Here is a 25,178-nt window from a genome sequence, read left to right as displayed (position 1 = left end):
TATTTTTGAGTTAAAAAGGAGCTTATCCTCGTTATAATTTAATTTTACTCGATACAGAGGCACGTAAGATGGCTACTTTCTTTTTAATATAAAATGAATTGATACGCTTTTAGAGTTGCTATGATATTTTAAATGTTCATGTTATTTTAATTGTTTAGCAATACAAATCGGCCAAATTAAACACGAAAAGACGACTACAGATTCTCAACAATTTTTGTTGCATACTTTTATATGTTTTGGAATAAACATAGCAAACAATCCATTAGGATTAAAAGCAGAATGAAAAGACTATAACTTCTCTGAAAATGGTCCGATTGGGATACATTTTATTTTTTAGTTATAAATTAGCCATTGGAATAGTTTGGAATTAACACTTATTGACAAAACTTTTCGGAGCTGTGGCACAACAGGATTTAGTAACTAAAATTTAGTTTTTGACATAAATTTAATCTGCATGGATATCTTGGGGAGCGTAAGCGCCAAATCTGATAGCTCTATCTCAAATAGTCTGTAAGATCCGCGTGTTCCAAAATTCTGCAAGCCAATATGCGAACCAGAATATAAATGTCTATCTATAAAAATAGTTTTGCATCATAACTTTTTAAAAATAGTTTCCTTAACTGGCGCTACAGAAATATGCCATTTTTGGGGGGTGTAGAAGGCGTGACAAAAATTTTAAACAAACTGGACCTGCGCTTCATCCACATGAGTCTTCAAAAAATCGTATAGCTCTTATAGTTTTTGAGATCCACGCGTTCATACTGACAGACGGACTCGGCTGATGCTGAACATGAATGTATGTATTTACCTTATGGTCGGAGATGATTACTTCTCCCTTTTACATACATTAACACGAATACAAGATACCCTTTACTCTACGAGTTCCGGGTATAAAAATAAGGCAAACGACCGCCCAACCTTACGAAGGGCCATGAAGGCCCCAAGTGGCAGTTCATATGTACATATCTTATACATATCGCTCCATATGAGAAACTCAGTATTAGACGTATTTCTGATCTTCAAAAACACCATAATTTCAAACTTTTCGATCGTTAAGATATATGCTAATTGTGGCAGGTTATAGTCGCTCATGGCCGTTCCTACTCGTATACTGCGTTCCAGGAAAGAAGGATGTGTGCAATTTTTGAAGTCGATAGCTCTGAAACTAAGAGTTAAATTCGCGTGGAATCATAAAGACAGACCGGCATGCTTATATCGACTCAGGATGTGATCCTGATCAAGAATATATACACTTATAGGGTCGGAGATGATTCCTCCATTGCGTTGCATAGTTTTGACCAAAATTATAATATCCTCTGCACGGGCATAAAAATGGAAAAGCATTTTAATTTGTGTATCTGTAAACATAGCGTGAACTAAAAGTTTTAAAAAATAATCTTATACCACGACTTTTAATTTATTTGAATAAAAAAAATGTTTTCTCTAATTTTTTGTTTGTAAAAAAACTACAAATCTTCCGATTGAGCTTATGTTTGTGTTCTGAATATAAGTTGGCTTTTGGAATAGTTTGAACAAAAGATTATAAAAAAAAATTTTCTGAAACGGCGCGTGGCGTGGAAGATATTTGAAATATACTTGAATTGCATGGGTCTTATCCCTACATGCAAAATCTTATAGCTGTATCATACATAGAGTATCCTTGTTTGCGAGTACGAGTACGAGTTATGCAAATAATTTGAAACAGTGCTATTGCTGGCGGCTTTTTGTTGCTCTTTTGAACACTACTTACGCGCCACTTTTTCCGAGTTTAACAACACTTAAAAAAACACTGGATAACGAACAAAAGCAAGGTCACACTGCATTTGCTTGTTTTGTTGTTTTGATTGAATTCTATAAATTGCTGGATATTTCCAATTCTGAGCTCATTTTTTGTTGTTCGTTCGCCCCCAGCTGGACTCCAGACCTCTGAAACAGCTGCAATCCGCCTGCAATTGTTATCGAGTAGAGTGCACGATCTTGACAACGACGCAGTTTTGCGATTTGGCAATGTTGTTGTTGCCTTCGAACGGAGAATAATTGAAACGAAAACAAACAAACGGAGCGATTAACATGAAGGCATTGCAGCTTTTCCTGCTGGCAGTGCTGACTGTCGTGGCCACCGGCTTGGAGACTTCGCAGGGACGAGCCAATGACTCAAAGGAGGGACTCGGCATCGTCCACTACCAGCCGGAGCAGGTGCATCTGGCATTTGGAGGTGAGTGTATCCTAGGCTACAAGTCGTTATATAAATTAGTCTTCTAAGCTGATATGCGGGTATACATATGTACTATATCTCAGACGTATTGTCCACACAACGATATAATATTGCTGAGAATATCTGATTTGTCAATGTCTGACGGGCCTTGGCGTTTATTTCTTATCGAAAAAATGATCCTCTTTCTTAAAGCATGTCAAAATGGTCAAAATGGCAACTCGTCCATTCTCTATTCTATGACGTTGTTTTAAGCTTCTGTGGTAATTTTAAGGCACCTACTTGCCTTTCTTTACAAATGACGTCTATGATTTAAAATTACAATAAGACTTTGGTGCTAAGCCTTTTAAAGGATAACTGAGTCTTTAAAAGACCGTTTTTTGTACATTTCTTAACTCTAAATATTTATAATAACCACTAAAACTCTCCTAAAACATTAAAATAAGTACCAGACCTAGAACCTTGGAAGAAAAATTGGTGTAGGACTCGCCAGCATATCCTGTGCATTTTTGTCCCCTAAGCTGCAGTTTCTAATCAGGGAACTCCCCAAAAATTGCTCCCTTGATATGATAACTGAGATACGCATTAGAAATGGTCGAAGCTGCAACCAGTGCATAGACTTTGGCTCCCCGTGGGGCCTTTCGCTCCCGATAAGGGCTCCGATTCAGGCGTCATCCGAGCACTCGGGTGCTCGGTTCGCTTTGTGTGTTCTAGTTTTGCAGGGGAAGCGATAAGAAAACAATAACAAGCGAGCAGCAGAGCAAGAAGAAACAAATAAACTATCAAAAACAGTAGAAACTAATCAGCAAGTGGGACTTGGACTTGAACAAGTTCTTGGCTTCGTTTGGGTTCCTGTTCCAGATCGGAAACCCGAGACGCACGCTTTCTTTCCTATTTTTCAATATTCCACCCCTTTTTAAACAAAATTTAATATCAATCACCTTTGGCATACACAAAATCCAGCTCAAGTCTGTTTTTCTTTTCCGCTTACCCCTGGCTCCCGATCTCCTCCTGCTCTGGAGCAGAACGCACTGCCAGCGAAATGGTCGTCACCTGGTCGACGCGCAGCCTCCCACCGGACCTGCAAGTGGGCATGACCACCATTGTGGAGTACGGTCTCCTGGAGGCCTCTGGACAGTCCAAGCTCAGCCAAACAGCCCGAGGCACGGCGACCAAGTTTGTGGACGGTGGCCGCAAGAAAGCCACGCAGTTCATCCACCGGGTATGATCGCGGATTTTGATCCTTCTGTTTGGTTTTGGTTGGTTTTCTTAACGGAAACTTGGTCCAAGGACCGACTAGGACTAGGGCTTAGAGAATAAGGTTAAAAAATACAAAAAGGGGACATTATTCTGTACTCTATCAGGTTTCATTTTAAAAATACTTTTTGTTTTGAAAAGCTTTTTAAAAAATAGAAAGAAATCTAATAGCTATATTATTATCTAATAGATTATATAACTATAGATCCTTTTTAGTTTTTTTTTCCTTCATTTAAGTTCCTAAGTGACTTTAAAGTGGCTTTGAAACAGCCCTTTATTTTGGTTCAGTTTCCCAAAGAAATCCACCAAACCAGCTGTTTAGTTCGAAAAGTTTAAAAGTGAAAACATTGTGCCCAACCAGGTGACCCTAAGGAACTTGAAGCCGAACTCCACGTACGTCTACCACTGCGGCAGCTCCTACGGCTGGTCGTCCGTGTTCCAGTTCCGCACGGTGCCGGAGGCATCGGCGGACTGGTCGCCCTCGCTGGCCATCTACGGGGACATGGGCAACGAGAATGCCCAGTCCCTGGCCCGGCTGCAGGAGGAGACCCAGCGCGGCATGTACGACGCCATCATCCATGTGGGCGACTTTGCCTACGACATGAATACCGAGGACGCCCGGGTGGGGGACGAGTTCATGAGGCAAATCGAGTCTGTGGCAGCCTACTTGCCCTACATGGTGGTGCCCGGTAACCACGAGGAGAAGTTGTGAGTAGGCCGACGGATGTGAGGAGGTCCCGCACAGATCAGTCCCTAATCTTGTCCGCGTGTTGCAGCAACTTTTCCAACTACCGAGCCCGCTTCAGCATGCCGGGGGGCACGGAGAACATGTTCTACAGCTTCGACCTGGGCCCAGTCCACTTCATTGGCATCAGCACGGAGGTGTACTACTTCCTCAACTACGGCGTGAAGTCGCTGGTGTTCCAGTACGAGTGGCTGCGCCAGGATCTGGCCAAAGCCAATCTCCCCGAGAACCGGCGCGAGCGACCTTGGATCGTCCTGTACGGCCATCGGCCGATGTACTGCAGCAACGAGAACGACAACGACTGCACCCACTCGGAGACCCTGACCCGGGTGGGCTGGCCCTTCGTCCACATGTTCGGACTGGAGCCACTGCTGTACGAGTTCGGCGTGGACGTGGCCATTTGGGCGCACGAGCACTCGTACGAGAGGCTCTGGCCCATCTACGACTACAAAGTGCTCAACGGAACCCTGACGGACTCGCCCTACGAGGACCCGGGGGCTCCGGTCCACCTGGTCACCGGCTCCGCGGGCTGCAAGGAGGGGCGGGAGCCCTTCAAGGGCAAGATACCCGACTGGAGCGCCTTCCACAGCCAGGACTATGGCTACACCCGCCTGAGGGCGCACAACCGCACGCACCTGCACTTCGAACAGGTGTCGGACGACCAGAACGGAGCCATCATCGACGACTTCTGGCTGGTGAAGTCCAAGCACGGCAGCTACTTGCACTAGGAGGGGGCGCACCATATCAAATCAAAGCTTTAGGAGTCTCCAGGAACACACTAGAAACTGGCAGTATTAGTAGCGCACATTCTACTTCGACCTGAATCGATCACAAAACAGACCATAGCCTGTTTGCTAGGCTAGGCACATTCCTTACCTGTATCCCCAGTAGCCCTCGAACAAACTATACACTTAGCCAAATTTAAGGTCCCGGCATTTAAAGGTGCATTTACGGGCCAAGGAGGGGGAATGCCTAGAGATCTTGAACTCTGGGTTTTTAAATCTGTTAAAGTATTGAACACTTAGCACATTCATGTATTTGTATTTTTAAACCGTACTTTTTCCTTACCGGAACCCTTCTGTATGTTTTTAAGTTGGAACCTGAATTCCGATTGGTCTAATTTATGCCGGTCTTGCAAATTGCGAAAATTATTTATGGCTTCACGTTCTATCAGCAAGATTTGGTAATCACGGGCCTTTGTAAGCGAGCCGGATCGGATTTCAGAAAAAATTGTATGAGAATACAAGAAATAAATAAATTTTTACCGCTTAATGAAGTTTTTGTGTTTTATTATCTTTTAAGTAATACTCTAAGAAAGGAAAGGATAGCAATATGAAATCGATACAAAGTCGATTACGCTAACAAGATCGTTAAAAATCCGCCATTTTTTGTGGATTTATTTTTTTCGCCAGTTTTTCCTTTTTATATCCTAACTAAAAAATGGGAATTTTAAAGAATTTCCCTTTTGTTGTGTAAAATTAAAAAAAAAAACCTTAAAATAGTTCTAATTTTTTCACATATTCCCTTAAGAACTGAAGTTTAAAAAAACAAATGAAAAGGAAGCTGTGCAGAATCTCATTTAATAGCCGCTTTTTTCCATGATCAAACAGCTCGTGTCTTTAATTTTTAGATTTTTTAAACATTTCCTTTTTAGTTTCAATACAGTATGAATTTTATGAGTCAAAATTGTATATTTATATACCAATTTTATTTTTTATTTAATATTTAAACTCTATTAACATTTTATCGGGCGATTGGTCCAGAGCCGCTCAACTAACCATTGCTTCTTATATCTGAAATACATCTCAATAAACTTTTATTTTTACAATATTCAATGACATATACAAGTATATGTACATCTTTAAAGACGCAGTCAATTACTGTACTGTACAAAGACTGTAAGGAACTTTACCAAAGAATCCTTAAGAGAACCTACTAGACTCGCGCGAGAGAACCCCAAGTCAAGAGTTATGAATTTTTTTCAAGTTTTTAAAAATATTATAAAATATGGTACATTTTTATTTTTTGTTAGTTTGTGCGATAAAAAGATTTTTAGGGAATATTTATTCCAAATTTAAAGCGATTCGACGGGTTACAACTTTAGATATCATGTCAACCTTATAAAAAAAGGAGTTTCGAGACAAATCTGGTCTACTTTCCACAAAACTAAAAGCGCTTTAACTTCAAAAATAATTCAACTTTAAAAAATAATACAAATAAAAAATGGGTCAAGTAGGACAACAATCCTTTCTTGAACTATACTAGATTTATAAGAAATATAGAACTATGAAAAAAATGTGTTTCTATTTTGTCAAATTTTTGAGATTCGAAACCCTCTTAAGGAGAGCAACTTTTTAAGTAAGCAACTAAAAGCTGAAACTTTTAACTTCCGGTTGTCTATTGAACTGTTCCTTAAGATCTCAGAGTGCTAAACATCCAAAAGATCAATGGGTTTGAAAGAAAGTTCAAAAATATTCAAATGAAACTCAAATAATTAGCTCATCTCGTCAAAAAAAATGTATTTGGAGGAAAATTAGACTTAAGGTCATCAGGGGGTTAAACAGAATAAAGTCTGTATATACATTCGTGGCAGTTGTGGTGTTAATCCGTGTGCTCCTCCAGAGTCCGTGCTGGACATTGTGGTCACCTGGAATACGCGGGACAACACGAACGCATCCATTTGCGAGTTCGGCGTCGATGAGAGGCTCCAGGGTCGAGTGGCGGCGCCCCAGCCGCCCACGAAGTTCGTAGATGGCGGATCCGCGAAGGCCACCCAGTTCGTCCATCGGGTGAGTAATGGCGCACCAGTGACATGGCTCCATGATTCACCCACTTAATCCCCTTTGATTCTGTTCTTTGTTACGCTGATTGAGTTTGGGAATCATGGGACCATTCAACAATGCCCCACCGCGAGTCCACTCACTTGTCTTTCCGCCACTTTCCCTCCAGGTGACCCTGCCCAACCTAAAGCCCAACACCACCTACTTCTACCACTGCGGCAGCGAGCTGGGGTGGTCGGCCACCTACTGGTTCCGCACCAAGTTCGAGCACTCCGACTGGGCCCCTTCCCTGGCCATCTACGGGGACATGGGCGTGGTCAATGCCGCCTCCCTGCCGGCCCTGCAGAGGGAGACGCAGCGCGGCCTGTACGACGCCATCCTCCACGTGGGCGACTTTGCCTACGACATGTGCAACAACAACGGCGAGGTGGGCGACGAGTTCATGCGCCAGGTGGAGACGATAGCCGCCTACGTCCCGTACATGGTGTGCGTGGGCAACCACGAGGAGAGATAGTAAGTCCCGCTCCGTGATCATGGCATGATGACGAGTGAAGCCCCAAAACCTTCTAATCCTTCCAATCCTCCCCCAGCAACTTCTCGCACTACATCAACCGCTTCAGCATGCCGGGGGGCTCGGAGAACATGTTCTACAGCTTCGACCTGGGCCCCGTCCACTTCATCGGCTTCAGCACGGAGGTGTACTACTTTACCCAGTTCGGGATCAAGCAGATAGTGATGCAGTACGACTGGCTGGAGCGGGACCTGATCGAGGCCAACAAGCCGGAGAACCGGCAGAAGCGCCCCTGGATCATCACCTACGGCCACCGGCCGATGTACTGCAGCAACGACAATGGCGACGACTGCGCCAACCACGAGACCATCGTGCGGAAGGGCCTGCCCATGCTGGACTTCTTCGGGCTGGAGCCGCTCTTCTATCAGTACGGCGTGGACGTGGAGCTATGGGCGCACGAGCACTGCTATGAGCGCATGTGGCCCATGTACAACTACACGATCTACAACGGATCCCTAGCCGAGCCGTACGTGAACCCGGGAGCACCCGTTCACATTATATCTGGAGCAGCCGGCAACCAAGAGGGCCGCGAGCCCTTCTTCAAGAAGATGCCGCCGTGGAGCGCCTTCCACAGCCAGGACTTTGGCTACCTGCGGCTCAAGGCCCACAACCGCACCCACTTGTACTTCGAGCAGGTGTCGGACGACCAGAAGGGCAAGGTCATCGACAGTTTCTGGGTGGTCAAAGACAAGCACGGCCCCTACGCTGATCTCAACTGAAACCTATTCAAGACTTAAGTAGTGGGCACAAGCTCCCTTGAGGAGCACTTACACTTTACACTGAATGTGAAGGACATTTATATTCCTGATATCTCGATAAGCATACGTATCTCCTTTTACACTTTTATACACGACAATATGTAAACGAAACGCCTAAGATATAACCAAATAAACCAGATATTTTTGGGTTTATGTTTAAAACATCCAAGTACTGACACTTTATAGGGTTCTTGGGACTTGGGGCTTGGGGGCTCGCATGAAATACGTATCTGAAGTCCGTTTTCCGAAGAGTATCTTTAACGAGACCTCCATCTTTCAGACAACCTGCAGGACATCGTGGTGACCTGGTCGACGCGCGGCCCCAGCAACTCCTCCCAGGTGAACTACGCCCGCAACTACGCCAAGGATCCCCTCACCGTGGTGAAGGGCACTTGGAAGCGATTCGTGGATGGCGGCAAAAAGGCCCGCACCCAGTACGTCCACAGTGTGGAGCTGAAGGACCTGCAGCCGGACACGCGTTACGAGTACACCTGCGGCAGCGAAGTGGGCTGGTCGCCGGTCTTCAACTTCAAGACGCCGCCCGCTGGGCAGGACTGGTCCCCGTCCCTGGCTATCTTCGGGGATATGGGCAACGAGAACGCCCAATCGCTGGGTCGCCTGCAGCAGGACACGGAGCGCGGCATGTACGACGCCATCATCCATGTGGGCGACTTTGCCTACGACATGGACACCTCGAACGCCGCCGTTGGGGACGCCTACATGCGACAAATCGAGTCCGTGGCCGCCTATGTGCCGTACATGGTCTGTCCGGGCAATCACGAAGAGAAATAGTGAGCTACTGTGTGATCTGTATGGAACGCTAACCTTTTACCTCATCCCTTTAGTAACTTCTCCAACTACCGCGCCCGCTTCAACATGCCCGGAGACACGGACAGCCTGTGGTACAGCTTCAACCTGGGACCGGTGCACTTCGTCTCCTTCTCCACCGAGGTCTACTACTTCCTCGGCTACGGCTTCAAGCTCCTGACCAAGCAGTTCGAGTGGCTGGAGCAGGACCTGGCCGAGGCCAATCTGCCCGAGAACCGGGCCAAGCGCCCCTGGATCGTCACCTACGGCCACAGGCCGATGTACTGCAGCGACGAGAAGGAGTACGACTGCAACAAACAGCTGGAGACGTACATCCGCCAGGGACTGCCCATGCTGAAGTGGTTCGGCCTGGAGGACTTGTTCTACAAACACGGGGTGGACGTCGAGATCTTCGCCCACGAGCACTTCTACACCAGGCTGTGGCCCATCTACGACTTCAAGGTGTACAACGGCAGTGCCGAGGCTCCCTACACGAACCCCAAGGCCCCCATACAGATCATAACCGGATCGGCAGGCTGCAAGGAGGAGCGCGAGCCCTTCTCCAAGGATCTTCCCGAGTGGAATGCCTATCACAGCAATGTGAGTTGTTCTATCAACTACTATCCTTTAGGGTAGATCCTAATTTTAATGCCAAATCCGTTTCAGGACTACGGGTACACCCGCTTGAAGGCCCACAACGGCACCCACCTCTACTTCGAGCAGGTGTCCGACGACAAGGACGGCCAGATCGTGGACTCCTTCTGGGTGATCAAGGACTCGCACGGCTCCTACCCCGAGGTTCAATGAAATTACGATTCTATCGCTCATCCTTCCGCCCAAGAACATTTTATTTCTACTTATTTTTTTGTAGCATCTTTTTAATAAAAATTAAGTTAGAAAAATATTAAAGGAAAAAAAAATTACAATAAAATAAAAATAAATTGCACTAGCTTAGGCATTGAACGTTTGGGGATTGGCTTGGTTTCATCGTCTTCGTGTCCGTCTCCGGTTTAGTAGACGGTGCCCGAGATGCCGGCTCCGTAGTTGTAGCCGGAGCCGATGGGAGGCACTCCGCCGAGAGCCCCCAGGCCGCCGCCCACCACGCTGTTGCCGTAATTGCTCGTGTAGTAGCTGGAAGGATAGCCTCCGGCTCCGAACCGGGTGTTGTAGTAGGGATAGCCGGTTCCGGCTCCGCCCAAGCGGGAGTTGTAGTACGACAGCGCGTAGGGGTTCGAGTTGTAGGATCCATAGCCTCCCAGGGCGGAGCCATAGCCTCCCAGAGCTGATCCATAGCCGCCCAGTCCTGATCCGTAGCCGCCCAAAGCGGAGCCGTATCCACCGTATCCGGCCAGGGAGCCGTCTGGAAAGGAAGAGCATTAATGATCTCAAATATTTGAAAAATATCGTCGGAATACAAACCCAGTCCAGCCAATGATCGCGAGCCATAGGGGTTGTAGTAGCTATCCACGCCCACACCACTGCCATAGGCCCCTCCGTAGCCTGCTCCCAGGGCGGAGCCATAGCCTCCGTATCCGCCGCCGTAGGCTCCTGCTCCGTAACCTCCGTATCCTGCCCCATAGCCACCGTATCCACCAACATAGCGCTTCTCCTGCTTCTTCTCCTGCAGCGGGGCGTAGCTGCTGGCGGCGCCCACCTGGTCCTCCGCCGCTGTCACCGCCACCGCTGCCGGGGCGGACGCGGACGCCACCTGCTCCAGGTCAGCATCCGTCAGATCCTCGGCGCAGACGCTCAGCGCCAGGCTGATTGCCATGATTAGGAACTGGGATAGAATAAAAGAGCGTGATTAGTATAGGGTAGTGATGTATTTTAAGGAATTTTTGGAAATAATCTCTAAAATTCCAGTTTTAAAATAACTCGGCACCGCGTTAGCTTAAATACTAAAATAAATAATAATAAGTGTTTTTGTGTTTGTTTTTATATATGTGTTATATTTAAGGATACATACACTGTAAAGCTAAATGTTTATTACAAAAATTTTTAAACAAAATTTAGAAAAATTTTTCATTTTTAAAAAAATTGTGATACTTTTTATCCAAAGCTTTTTTTTAGTTTCGAAATGATCGTTTTTTAAGAAAAAGTTTAAATACAAATAGACACTTTTTTTTGCAAATCCTTTTAACCATAAATTGAAATATTTAAAAAAAAATGTGTAAGAAAATTTGGAAAACTGTTTTTGAATTTCAAAATACTCATTTTTGTTTGTTTATATTGTTAGTTTAATATTAGCCCAAACACCTATTTGGAAAATATCTGCAGGATATTCATTATAGACTTAAATAATTATTTAATAAATACTTTAACTTTTAAAATTTGAAAATCTTAATATTTTAGTCTTTTAACCACAAAATTCATTTTCTAAACACTCCGAAACCACATTTTGTATTCAATTTAAACTGAATGTAAAAACTGATTCTGATTAAATTTTTTAAAAGCATAACAATTTATGAATTTAAGCACCAAACTGATTAATTTTTTAAGAAAACAAAACAAAAGTCCTAGAAAGACACTGACAAAAAAAAGTTAAAAAAAAAATGTACACTTTTTGAAAACACTTTAGGAATCAGGATCGGTTAGTCCTTTGGCAGAATAATGTGGCGTGTGATTGTGGGTGTGATTTGGTTCCTTACAGAGCACTTCATGTTGTGGTGGCCTGTGTGGTCTCGAATTACTGTTCCTCGGAGATCTGTTGCGCACGCGCCGCTCGACACTTGTCCAATGACTCCACTGCCGGCCGCCACTCGCTTTTATACCCACCGGGTGGCAGTGCTTCCGAGCAACCCACCACTGCCACCAGTGGCACACAAAGGTATTGCATCTACCAATTTTTTTGTACTATTTTTTATGACGCATGCCACGAGCTAAGATTATAGGCAGAGGAGCGTTTAAGTCAGCAGGCCATGAGATGGACTTTCCCTTGGGATACATTTTCAAATAAATGGAAAAAACTGGACTTTGGGAAAGGGATATTTTCAAAATAAATATATTATGTAAATATTTTGTATATATATTAAGGCTGAAAAAATGCAAGGGTTATAAATTAATATATTCAAAAAATAATTTTAAATTTGTGGGTTTTTTTTGTAAATAATTAAACATAAATTATATGCTTACCTGTTTTTTTTTTATTTATTGTAAGTATAATAATATAAGTTTATTAATTTATTTCAATATAATAAAAATTAGTATTTTTATTTTAACAAAACAATTATTTAAAAAATAATACAGAATCTGCATACAAATTAATATATGTAAATGAAACAAAACATATTACTAGAAAAAAACTTGGAAATACTGGAAACTAGACTTATTAAAATTAATATTAAAACCGAAATACAAATAAATTAGACAAATTTAACATTTTTGGTCTATAAAAATTATACCAAAACCATGAGAAAAATATTTAAAAAAAATAGATTTGTTTCCTCAATCACGGAATAATCAAGTCCCCCCACTGATCTATATTTCGAAATAGGTACTAGGAGACAGAAGTGCATCGTGGTCACACATCATTATCAATATTCCCACGATCTGGGGATCAATTATGGCCTCACAACCCCTACCACTGCCCTGCACCACCCCCAACACCACGCCCCAGAGCAAAAAGCAGCGCCGCTCAAAACAATAACAATAACAATGATGACAAATGCTAATTGAATCATTAACTTGACCCTGGGCCAGGCTAATTGGCCAACATAAAACACACTTCAGGCCAAAACCCAGAGCCCCGATCATATATCTTCGAGTCCGGCGGAACGATTTAGTTCCAGATAGGTATCGGGGGTAGTACGTGAGTCACTTCTGGCCGGTCCGAGTTGAATAATCATTCGCCGGATTTTCACTTTCCAACTTGGCCTACAGATTCGGCTATTACCTCCAGTACATGTTGACAAACCCGAGTTCGAGTGAAACCCACTAAACGGATCCAAGTCCGGGGGTCTTGATTTTTTCAACAAAGACCCCAATTGTACTGGGTTGGAGGGGGGAGATCGAAGCTATTGGCACTTCTTTGATCGAATGACACATTTTTTTTACATTTTTTTGGCTTTTTAAAACTAACGGACTAGGGTCTATAAAAACTAATGGGCTTTTTGATTTGCCAAAAGGTAAAACCTAAAAAGGTTCTAAAATGTAAAAGAAAAGAGCTTTGAAGGGAAAGGATTTTATAGGGGTTTCTGAAAGTATTAAAAAATATTTTAAACTTTATTTAAGAACTAGAGAAAAATATGGGAATTCTTCAAAAGAAACAAAATATTTTTTAAATTTTGAACTATAATTTTTATGTATTTGAGAAACTTGGAAAAATGTATCAAACAAATTCTAGAAAAGTAAGTGATTTCACTATAGAACATTACAAATGATATTAATACCAAATATCTATGATTTGATATAATAGAGATATAAAATGGTATAAAATAAACGGAATAAAAAAAAGCTCTATCCAATAAAATCTAAAAAATAAGGAATTTTTGAAAAACTCTAAAAAAACAACCCATATTTTAAGCCAAAACCTGTAAAAACGACTACCCATGTCTCTCTATGTAAGCCTTGTAAGCTGCTAACCAAATGTTGGCCAACTACAGGGTACAATGTAATCCACTAACCGAAAAATGAGAAAAATCCAGCATCTCGGCTGGGCGACAAGTGTGCCAATGGGTGGATGTTTGGACAGTGTTCGATGGTATTGCTTTTTGCATTTGTTGGATCTGTTCGAGGGGCGGCGTGGATGATGCCTCCCCCGAAGCATATATGAGTGGGTCACATTGTTCGGGCCGATCGGCATGTGAAAAGTGTTAACTGGGAGTATTCAATGGCCAGGGGGGAGGGCCTAGTAGCTAGGGGCTAGTGGATTTGCTTTTTAGCCAACTCCGATGACTTGGCCCGACTCGGCCATGGATGCTACTTTGGCGGTGGCCTGGGAGACTCCCAAACAATGATTCTTTAATGCCGAGGCCTAAAAGCCCATTACATGCACGGCCCCCAGCGGCCAACGCGGCGTATACGTAATGCAATGGGAAGACACCTTCGGGGCGTTGCCTTATAATAGCCGCTCGCTGTTCTAATTTGCAAAAGCGAATCACGCTCTCCGCCAGCCCGACCCGACCCGGCTCGGACCGCCCACTCCGCCCACCAATTATATTTACAAACAGATTTAATTATAATTGAACAGCGGACGGGTTTGGAAACTCGGAAACTCGGATGAAATAGCTTGGAAACTGGAAAAACTGAACCAAAAACCGCAAGCCAGCGCTCGCCGAGCAAATGAAGCAGCAAATTATGATTACGATGGTGGGAATGAACGGACTGGGGGGCATCTAAGTGGGTGGAAGGTAAAGTACACACAAATCTCAGGTAGACAATTGAACGGTGACAGCGGAGACAAACAACAACAAAAAACAAAACCATGGCCTTTTCCGCTGAACTTGCACTTTGCATAATTGCACATTACCAGCGCTGCCAAAGCCAAGAATACTTCGCACGATTATCCGAGTGCATTGTGCGAACCGAACGCCCCAAAGCCAAGATCCGTAAAGCCTGGCAGTGTTCTATGTGGCGTATGCCCGAAACTACTCAGAAGCGAGGCCCTGACTTCTGGATTATTATCTAAACTGGCAGCGTTCGAGACAAACCCTTTAAAATATGTCTTTTATGCTTTGAACTTGAAATTAAATAGTAGGTTCACTTGTAAATCGTAGATGTATTCAAAACAAAAGTACAGAATGTCAATAACTTTAAACTGTCATATCATATAGTGATATGTCTACGTACATATGCAGATCATACAGAAACATTAAACTATGGAGCTAACAAAGTAATATTTAGGATAAGAATTATACACACGTCATTTTGTACAAAAATAAACTGAAAAAAGTGTATGAAACTTCATATACATTTATTTCTCTTTTCTTTTTTAGTAGAAAACTAAAGTTCTACAATATTTTCTCTATATACACTTTTCTCCAAATAAAAAAGCAACCAATAGTATAATATCGGAAATAAATGTCTGCAAAGACCTAGCACACAACCTATATTTTAATATTTAGAGAATTCTCCATGCAAATTTAATAGAAAAAATAAATGGAAAATAATTATAATTCTAAATAATCTGGATATATTTGACCCAAAATAGTACCGGGTATCATATACTAGATTATTAACAATTATATTAATATATAAAAAGGAATATTTAGATAATCAATAATTTAATTAAGAGTCTAAATAAAGTTGATTGGGCAAAATCGATCAAGAAAAAAATGCGGAAGATCAAAATATTACATTTGTAGATTTGTTTTGAAAGTTATAACTTGCTACATATGCTTGGCCAAAAAGGGGAACAGTACCTGGTATCTTGTAGTGAATAACTTGAATTTTGAAACCTAATCCAATCTTAGTATTCTCCTAAATAATCCCTCAAACAATCCCCTACCAATAGAATGACATCTAAAATGAATCAGCTACCCTACACAGATACACAATATTGTTAAATCTTTAATGAAGGGTTCTACTTAAAAATGCATTAGGCAAAATCGATACAGAATAATAATAGCAGTTGTCCGGTGAGGTGCATGACACATCCATGAGTCGCCAGCCACAACCTGAAACTTATGATTGTCTGAAAAATGTTAAAATTAAATTTATTAATTCATCCCAAATCCCAACCCAGTGAGAAGCAAAATGCAGTTTTTTAATTAATGCTGTAAAAAATATACATATACACATATATATACTGGACTGGGTCGCTATATATATATTTGTATTCGTGTATATATCAGTTTATTTAGTCTTCTTGAAAGTTATTGGCGAGCTGCCCGCGGAGCTTCCCTCGTCAGGTGGCACCTCGCCTAATCTCTAACTATTTTCTCTGATTTTGGTTTGTTTCTCTTTTGTCTTTTGCTTTAATTAATTATTTGTTTCAAGTTGTCATTCTTTTCGTTTCTTTTGATCATTTTGTACGTTTTTTGTTTGTTCTTTTTTTTTCTTTCGATTTGTACAAAGAATTGGGCTGAAAGAAAGTTAGGTTTAGGCTTCCATATCTGGTATAGTATATAGTATATAGGTGTTATAGGTGTATATATATATCTCGGACTATACTTAATTAGAACTACGACTACGCTCCGCCGCAATCGTTCTGCTCCGCTCTACTTTCTATGCAGCGAAAGTGCCGGACAGAGACGGAACGAGAGGTTTGGGGCCGCCGAAAAGAAAGGGACAGGACTATAGCGGGTGACTGGCTGTGAGTGGAAGTGGGAGGAGGTTAGCACAATGAAGTGTCAGTGTCAGTTTTGAGGTACAGTTGCCTCTTTGACACATTTGTGGGTTAATTGAGGTTAGGAGGAAGGAGGTTAGAGGTTTGAGGTTAGGTTGGGACAGATTGTGGCTAAGTGGGTTTACAAAAATCGAGAAAAGGAAAAATAATCGAGTAAATTACTTTACAAAACTTTAACAAAACATTATTGTTCTAGGACTAACAAATTTCAAAAAATATACGTAACTTGAGGCATGTGTGTGTCAATGTCTGTGTGGTAAAATGCTTAAATTATAATATTAATAATACATACGAACAGGATTCGTGCACACATAGAGAGTAACGTTCTAGGCTTTCACAACTAATCTTAGAGGGGCTTCCCTTCTTTCGATCCATTCGTTGTTCTTAACTATACACAAAGTCGAAATGTAATGGCGATCGAAATGAAAATAAAGCCGGGCATGGGTGCGAGGACTAGGACTAGGGCTCTTGGCCAACTTACACAGTAATTGTTTGTCGATCGCAGGGACCAAGTGCTTCTTTTTACGGAAAAAGACCACGTTGGTCCGGGTGCGATGCGATCGGGACTAACTTATGACTAAACTTTGAGTTTTGTATCGGGTGGGGGGGAGGTTGTGGGTGTGGGTGTGGGTGTGAGGTGTACAAAATAAAAAGCAAACAAATTCGTGTGGGGGGGAGTGGGGGACAGTCGTATAGTAATTATATAGTTATGCATAATAATAAGAATAATATAAAAATAATCACAGACTCGGATTTGCTGATTGGAATCGTTTCTTGTTTGTTTCTTGTTCACTATTCTGTTTTCGAGTGTTCTTTGAATGTACTCCACTACGAGTGTTCAGTTTGTTCTTAAAAAGCTAAAATCACTTCGAATACCTTTAGATGTTACAGATATATGCATCCGCACGCTTGTTGTGGCAAGCGAGTCGGATATACCACTTGTTTTTATTAATCCATATATTATGTATATATTATATTGTGTAGCATTACGGTTACTAGTTGCTAGTTGCTAGTGTGTGTGTGTGTGTGTTGGTGTGTATGTTATTATCTTAAGTAGTATCTAGCGTTGCAACCTACAACAATTACAGCTTACAGGCTTTCCAGGACCTCCGCCACATAGCAGTTTACATCCTCTATGTGTCGTCACATGATTAATGGTATAACTAGGCTAAGACAAGCTCTGAAAGTCAAGACTTGCTAAGTTCTGTTTAGATTTAGATTCAGTTACATTAAGTTAAGTTAGATTAGATTAGATTATATTAGATTAGATTAGAGCGGTCTGGGTTTAGTACAATATATATATCGTGTCATATATAACTCTGCCTGGTGCGGCCTCTTAAGATTCAGTTACAATTTATAATATTACTTCTGTCCCCAACCCGATTCCGATTCCGAGTCGAGTAAGCTTAGTTTGTGTATAAGATGTCTAGATAGGGGTATAACAATCGGGTTTAGCCTAGAGCTGCGAAGCTCTTCACATATAATAATTTAAAGGGTTATGTTATGGCCGTAGGTAGTCTGATCTTGGGTCTCTATTCCTAAGCAGTTACATCGAATGAAAGTGAAAATGAAATGAAATGAGTTCGCTTCGTGTATGTACAATCACTTAAGGCTAGGTATCTTGATCCGGTCCTACTTCGCTATGTATAGTATGCTACGATCTGGTGCATTGCCACTGCGCTCTCCTCGTTCATAATTAGGCCATTGTGGTAATGCTTTGCTATAATATTCCAAGTATATTTGTTGCACATATAATTCTGTATATATCGATTAATATTAGTTACAAAGAACACAACGGGACAGGACAAAACAATTTCGTGTAAATAAAACGGGTCACAGTTTAAAAGTATATGTACTATATATATAACAGCTCTGTATATATATGAGGTCCTAATAGGCAATATCCAGGTCAGAGTTGGGTCTCAAAAAATTTGAATACAAGGTGACAAAATGGTAAGATTAATCGGCAGCTTCGGGAGCTCAGCGCTTCTGGATTGTGTCCAGCCTTGGGAGGATAGAAATAATTATAAATTTTACTCAAGGCTCAGCTCCTTCAGCCCCGCTTCTAGGGGGTTCTCTTAACACTAGGTAGGTGTTTATACATAGATCCATATAAATATATAGTATAGAGGGCTGTATATTTTGTTTGCTTGCGTTTAATTGGTTACAATAGGCTAGGTTGCGATTTGTGTGGTTTCTAATTGTCCAGGTCAAGCTTTAAGCGTCCCGCTTAGTCTAACTTTAAATACAAACTGTGGTTAAGAAAACGAAGCACGTTTTAGTCATTGATAGGATTTGTACACTTACAGCTACAAACTAGGTGTTATATGGTCACCGCTCTGGCATACTCACCACACACTAGGCGGATCTACCTACATGGTTGCCTAGAATCTACGCACGGCACGGCACGGCACGACCAACCAGCTGATGTTGATCGTACAAGTGCCTATGTGCCTCTGTTTTTTTACTTATAGCTAGGGGTTCCTCCTAGTTTTGGATTCATAATTACGCTCCAGCTATTGCGTGTTATCCTCGAAAGAGATAAACAATTATTGAACAAAAATAACTAATGATTAGATTTATCATTCACAATTTAAGGTTGTACTTAATCTAGAGCTAGAGATGCTGCTGCTGCCGCTGCTGCTGCTGCTACTCCTACTGCTTGCTTCGCGCGATCTGTGCTCCAAGTGATCCTGCAATCCCCTGGCGAGTCCTTCCTAATCGTGCTTGAGTACGATCCGCGTGGGCACCTTGCTGCGTTGCTTGTGCCCGCTGCTATGGCCGCCTCCCACCGAAGATGCCTGCCGCTTCTCCAGCCGATCGAAGATTCCTCCGCGCCCACCACCTCCACTGCTGCCGCCGCTGCTTCCCTCTGCTCCGCTCTTCCGGGCAAGTGGATGCTCGTCCCTGGGCCGCCTGTCCCGCATCCTGCTGCTCCCATGCGAGGACTGCTGCTGCGAGTCTCCCCCGCCACCGCCGCTGCCGCTGCCGTTGCTGCTGCTGTTCGGCTTGAGCACCACCCTCCGCTGGCTGGAGCCGAAGCTGGGCGCCGCCTTGTGGTTCCGCTTCACAACCAGCCGCTCCGGCGTAGCCGAGCGCTTGCTGCTCGTCTTCTGCGGCGGGGGCGAGGGCGTGGCCAGCAAACGATCCTCCTCGTCCAGCAGCAGGTCGTCGACGTCGTAGTCCAGCTCCACCTCGTCGTCGCTGAGCGTGCCCAGGCGCATCATGTCCCGCGACTTGGGAGGCGTTCCTCCCCCTGGGCCATGTCCCACAACTCCAGCCGCCGATCCGGCTCCAGCACCCGATCCCAGGGTCTTCATAGCAGTCACCGTCTGGTGCTGCTTCGAGGACGGCGCCAGGTGCTCGGTTATGCTCCTCTTGGCCTCGGGCGCTATCTTAGCCGCCGTGAGCTGCTTCCTAGCAGGCTGTTGCTGCGACTGATGGACTTGGGTTGTCTGCTGCTGCTGCTGCGAGTGGGATTGGGACTGGGTCTGAGACTGGCGACTGCGGCCGTTGCCCGTCTCCTGGTCGTCGCGTCGCTTCAGCGAGATCACCTTGCGTTCGTTGGTCGGGGCAGGACGCTGCTTCGCCGCCGCACTGCCTCCGCTTCCAGATCCAGATCCAGATCCAGATCCTGCTCCGGGCGCTACTGCCATCTGATCCTGGTCGTCACGGGCCGGCGAATTGTGCTGCTGCTCGGCGCGTTTCTCCTAGAATGTTTCAGTTTGTTTGTGTTTGGCTTTTTACATTTTTGTTCGCACTTTTAGGCTCTGGCTTTTAGGGGAACAGGGGAAATCAGAACTGGTCTTGCGGCCTGAAGGTTCTCTATGAAGGTTTAGGGTCTTAGCTTTAAAATCTTCATACATTTAGATCAAAGGGGTTTCACGGTTTCAAATCATACAATTTATGTTGGACCAAGAAGTCGATCTAAGCAATACTTTCGGAGATAAAGTCAAAACTTTAAACTTTCTTTGTCATTTTTTCAATAACAAAAATGATTGCAAATATCATTTTTTTTGTGCGTAAAACCCATGTAACCCCTGAACAAGTGAAATAATAGTGAATTTTGAAAAAAGAGATTTAAGTTCAGAATTCAGAATTTGAATAAGTGGAAAAAATCATATATTTTATCATCAATTCAGTGCAGAACTCGGAATGGAATGACTATTACTGATATTGAAGTTAAATGGTCTATACTTTATAATTGTTTTAGGGATGCCCAAGGACTAATCCCCAGTTGGGACTAAATACTAGGGCCAAAAAGGATGGTATATTCAAAGCTTGTGCTTTAATAATTGTAACTTTGAATAATTGAAGGGAAGGACATCAAGATCTATACTTTATAATGGTTACAGAGATCCCCTAAGACTAATCCTTAGCTGGGAGTAGCAAAAGACTCTTAAAAACCTCAAAAGATGAACAGATTCAAGCCGCAGACCTCAGTCCTTGATACCCGAACGGGGGGCGTGAGTTTAGTTTCTTTTGAGTTTTACGGGGAAGGACTTGGTATGCACGTGTTGGATGAAAATGGTTTATTCAGGGACTTTAAGTAAAAAAATAAATCAATACAGCATGAGAACAACACTACTAAATAATAAAAAAATGATTAAAAGTACTTACATAGCATCAAGCATACTTCAAGTAAAGACACAACAAAAAACAAAAAACGTAACCATCTTCACTGCCATTGCACGAGGAGGTGAAATGATGAACTAATACTGCTAGTTCCTGGGGGGTTCTGCCCAACACGACAGGCCAAGATGGGTTAAGGAAAGACGTGAAACAAGATCTCAGACAGTAGCTTTGTTTATTTTGCCGCCAATTAGTAGTTTTTTTTTTTTTTTAACATCACATACTTTGGGTCTGTGCAGTGGCCCAGGGAACAACAAGGATTTTGAGGTCCTACCACGAGCCTTAAGTAGGCAGAAACAATAGGAATTTGGGACTTACCTCGTGCAGCTTCTCCTCGGCTGCGCGCCTCCGCTTCAGCTCCTTGTCCCGCATGATCTTCTCCCGCAGCTGCTTCTGCTTCTCGATCTCCAGCCGGTAGTTGCGAGTCTCCTCGTCCTCGTCGCTGGGCTGCAGGGTCAGGAGGGTGTCAGGTTAAAGGCTACACGATCGGAAAATCAGAAGGCACCTACCACAACGCGGCTGCCGGTGTCCGAGGTCCTTCCCCGCGGCTCGCCGGAGAAGGGATTGCGGGTTCCGGAGCCGGGTGATCCGCTCCGCCTCCGCTTTGGCGGCGCTGCTCCGCCTCCTCCACTTGATGTGCCACCGCCGGTCGCCGGTCCACTGCCAGCACTTGCTCCTCCCCTATTCTCGTCGCGGTCCCGACTAGCTGCTCGGCGGAAACTCCGATTTCCGGGTGCCCGGTTCGCACCGTACCGATCTCGATCCCGTTCTCGATCTCGCTCCCTCTCCCGTTCCCTATCGCGATCTCGGTCCCGCTCCCTCTCCCGCTCCGAGCGCTTGACTGGGGAGTAGCTTCGGCCCCGGGAGCGACTGCGACTGCGGGTGCGTCTCCTCTCGCCCGCCTGCAACGAGGATGAGGCGCCGCCACTCGACCCCGAGCCCGCCGGCGGCGGAGAGCGTTCCTTGCGCCGCTTCTCGAAGTACTGCCGGTTCTTGTTGATGAACTCCTCCTGCTGGCGCAGAAGCTCCGCTTCGCTGTTGATAGCCGGCATAAAGTGCGTCTCCTTGATGAACTTGTTAGTGGCCGCCTCGACGCCTCCCTTGAAATTCGGATTGATGAGCACCTTGCCGACCCGCGGAACAGCGGCGGGGCCAGCCGGTTGTGGTGGTCCATTTGGCTGTGGCGCCTGGCAGGGATTGTTGGGATTTCCGCCAGCCTGAGGCGGAACTGCTTGTGGTTGTTGCTGCGTCTGCTGTTGTTGCTGCTGCTGTTGTTGTTGCTGCTGCTGCTGCTGTTGCTGTTGCTGCTGCTGGGGAGGGGGTCCCCGAATTCCCATGCCATTGGTGGCGTAGTTGGGCGGCGCACCCGGCATCAAGTGCGGCGGCAGGGTCTGTAGCGGGGGTCGTGGCATTCGGGCGGCATCCCCCTGCGGCCGCCACCCGTTGTGCGGTCGCATGAACTGCGGCGAGTGCTGAGGCGGATGGCCCACCGCCGGGTCATAGCCGTACGTCGGCGGAGCGTTGCGGTACAGCGGTGGCCGCATCCCCGCCTGGGACTGGTGTGGGGGCTGGTGGGGATTGGGTCCTTGTCCCGGCCCCGGTCCTGGTCCCGGGCCCAGAAGCGCTCCGTTCCGATAGGGACCGCCGGGATTGGGATTGGCGAACGCCAGCGGCGGCGGCTGCAGCAGGCCCACTCGCACCTGCTCGTGCGGATGCGGCAGCAGGTGGGGCGGATTGTGACCATGACCGTGCCCGTGACCGTGACTGTGACTATGACCGTGGCCGTGGTGCATCATGTGCGAATGCGAGGGATTGTGGAGGGGAGAGGCGGGCTGTGGGGTGTTGGTCGGTGCTTGTTGTTGCTGTTGTGGTGACTGATTGGGTGGCTGGGTTGGCGGATACTGGCCTGGAATTGGAATGAATGTTGGTTTGTTCAGTGTTTGCTGTTGCTGTTTCTGTTGTTGCTGCTGTTGCTGGGGGTGGGATGGGTGAATCGGCAGGGACAGGGGTAGCAGACAGGCTGCCGTGGGAGCAGCACCCACTGGCGTACTCATCAAGGCCAGGTGCTGTGCGGTTGGAGCATTACCCGGCATTCCATAGCGCTGAATTAGCGGCTGCATCCCGGCCAGGCCCATGCGCTGCTGCTGTTGCTGCGGCGGCACACCGCCGAACAGGGGCGTCGGGTTGCGTAGCAGGTGGTGGCGCGTCCCCATTCCTCGCGGTGGCTTCCCCATAGGATTCTGCTGCGGCATGAAGCGTCCGCCTCCGCCCCCACGTGACTTGTCTGAAAAAAAAACCAAGAATTTGTACAAAATGCCCTCGGCAAGTGGAGTCATAGATCATTAGCCCACCTGCGTGGTTGTGGTGGCGCCGCTGCTGGTGATAGGGCGACATGCTGGCGTGCTCCTGTTGCTGGCGCATGTTACTCTCCGACCGCTCGCTGGCCGTCTTATAGTTTGTGCGCTCCTCCCGCTCATCCTCGTCCTCGACCACCGAGGCAGAGCTGGCGCTGGGCAGGCTCTCCTGCGAGGAGGCCAGCAGCGAGCAGCGGCCCAGTTCCTGGCCCTGCTCGCTCTCGCTCTGATTACCGCCCGAATCGACGGACTCCACAGCGCTTTCCGCAGCACTCTCGCCATTTCGAGGCGCTTCCTCTCTGCCGCTCTTAATTTGTGATTTTTCCAGCTCTTCTTCTTCGCCGCCGGCAGGTTTCGCAGGCGGATCGGTGCTGGCAGGATTGGTGGTGGAGGTGGCATCCACCAGTTCGGTCACCTGATCGACTTCCGAGCTGGGCAACGAAGTGGTCTCGGCAGCGGCAACAACTGTATTGGAGCTTGGCGGAGAGCTCTCCGTCGTCGGGGGCGTGGGTAGCTCCATGGTTTGGGACTCCTGTCCTATTGTGGGGGTCTCCTCGGGAGGAGCCAGGGACGTAACTGGCACAACAGTGGGAGCTACAGTTACTGGTTCAGGCGCCACTGCCGCAGGTGCTCCTGCTCCGACAACTCCTGCACCTCCGCCGTTGCCAGTGGCACATTTCGCCACAGCGGCCACTCCCGCCTGTAATTGTTCCTTGTGCTTGCGCTCGTGCTGGCGGATTTGTTCCTGGGCCCATTCCTCGGCCTCGGCCCGCATCTGCAGCTTCACCTCGCTGGTGACATCTTTTTCCAGCTCTGCAAGTTGGAAATCAATAATCAGGCAGGGCCCAAGTAGTGGAAAGAACTCACCTTCGTCCGAGAGTAGCAACTCGTCCTCGTCGGCTCCGAGCAGAGCCTGGTCGTCGATGTCGTCGCTGTCATCGCCCAGTTCGTAGTTGAGCAGGTCATCGCTGGAGATCGAACGAAAGAGCATTGTTAGAGGGTGGGAAGCCAAGGTGGGCCTGCTTTGACGCTTTGCTAATTTTTCCTTCCTCAGGGTTTCCATTGAAAAAAATAAAATACACATATACACACACGCACACTCACGCAGGCTGCACTTACACGCTCACACTCCCACCCGGGGGCATTCACTCACCCACACGCACTCACCAACACAGAAACACAGACAGGCAGGAGACGGACGGACGGTCGGACGAACGGATATACATACAAGGGCATACAATTATGCACGTTAAACACACTCCCCCGCACTCCGGATCCACCGGCAGGCGATCCTCCGCCCCCACAGCGAGGCACTCTTCCCGGGAAACTTACTTAATGTCCGACATTTTGACCAGGGCAGCTGTTGACACTCGGCGACGCGCCTATGTGTGTGTGTGTTTTTAGGAGAAGTGGAACGAGCGTTTTTATTGCATCTTGGACAGGGGACCGGGATGATTTTGGATCGGGATCACAAACCACTATTCGTAGGTTGGACGCGCGCGTTTTTCCACTCGAAAATAGTCCCCCGAGGTGTACACTTTGGCTTTTTTTCACACCGACTCGTTTAGGGATGTCGAAAATATATATTTTTCGCTAAAATATCGGTTATCGATGTTCTTTGGGACATATTTTTTGATACTTTCTGTTTGGTCACACTAATGTCGCACACGGGCTTCACAGCACTGTTTTTACAGCTTTGAAACACTGAAGCAACTGGCGTTTTCAATTCCGCCACAGCGCCCATTTAAAATTCAATTTTCTTGGATAGTATTATGTT

General features: G+C 45.5%; 2 protein-coding genes across 10 annotated transcripts; one reads left to right on the top strand and one right to left on the bottom strand.

The window, feature by feature from the left end:
- The first annotated feature begins 1,785 nt into the window (after nt 1–1,785).
- LOC6502920 (acid phosphatase type 7) lies at nt 1,786–10,076 on the top strand. Of its 4 annotated transcripts, none has more exons than XM_001963551.4 (4): nt 1,786–2,215; nt 3,238–3,434; nt 3,831–4,177; nt 4,246–5,490. In XM_001963551.4, exons 1-4 carry the CDS (start codon nt 2,071–2,073, stop codon nt 4,940–4,942), a joined length of 1,386 nt encoding a protein of 461 aa, XP_001963587.1. In that variant the 5' UTR covers nt 1,786–2,070; the 3' UTR covers nt 4,943–5,490. The 4 variants fall into 4 exon arrangements, with proteins under 4 accessions (XP_001963587.1, XP_044572940.1, XP_014761262.1 ...); XM_014905776.3 differs by lacking the exons at nt 3,238–3,434; nt 3,831–4,177; nt 4,246–5,490 and adding exons at nt 6,837–7,003; nt 7,164–7,507; nt 7,585–8,492 and having other exon boundaries at nt 1,794–2,215; XM_014905774.3 differs by lacking the exons at nt 3,238–3,434; nt 3,831–4,177; nt 4,246–5,490 and adding exons at nt 8,604–9,114; nt 9,169–9,730; nt 9,797–10,076 and having other exon boundaries at nt 1,797–2,215.
- LOC6503176 (keratin-associated protein 6-2) lies at nt 9,949–25,025 on the bottom strand. 6 transcript variants are annotated; one of them, XM_032455921.2, is made up of 7 exons: nt 24,734–25,023; nt 24,269–24,369; nt 23,399–24,214; nt 21,557–23,331; nt 21,366–21,494; nt 10,550–10,910; nt 9,949–10,490 (listed from the first exon to the last, which is right to left on the bottom strand). In XM_032455921.2, exons 1-7 carry the CDS (start codon nt 24,745–24,747, stop codon nt 10,141–10,143), a joined length of 3,546 nt encoding a protein of 1,181 aa, XP_032311812.1. In that variant the 5' UTR covers nt 24,748–25,023; the 3' UTR covers nt 9,949–10,140. The 6 variants fall into 6 exon arrangements, with proteins under 6 accessions (XP_032311812.1, XP_001963584.1, XP_014761327.1 ...); XM_014905841.3 differs by lacking the exons at nt 9,949–10,490; nt 10,550–10,910 and adding an exon at nt 17,293–20,125 and having other exon boundaries at nt 21,557–22,953; nt 23,134–23,331; nt 24,734–25,024; XM_001963547.4 differs by lacking the exons at nt 9,949–10,490; nt 10,550–10,910 and adding an exon at nt 17,293–20,125 and having other exon boundaries at nt 24,734–25,025.
- Between the last annotated feature and the right edge of the window lie 153 nt (nt 25,026–25,178).

Source organism: Drosophila ananassae, chromosome XL (assembly GCF_017639315.1).
Source record: "Drosophila ananassae strain 14024-0371.13 chromosome XL, ASM1763931v2, whole genome shotgun sequence".
Taxonomy (NCBI): domain Eukaryota; kingdom Metazoa; phylum Arthropoda; class Insecta; order Diptera; family Drosophilidae; genus Drosophila; species Drosophila ananassae.
Note: the sequence above shows the minus strand (reverse complement) of the source record. Positions and strands in the feature narration are given on the sequence as shown.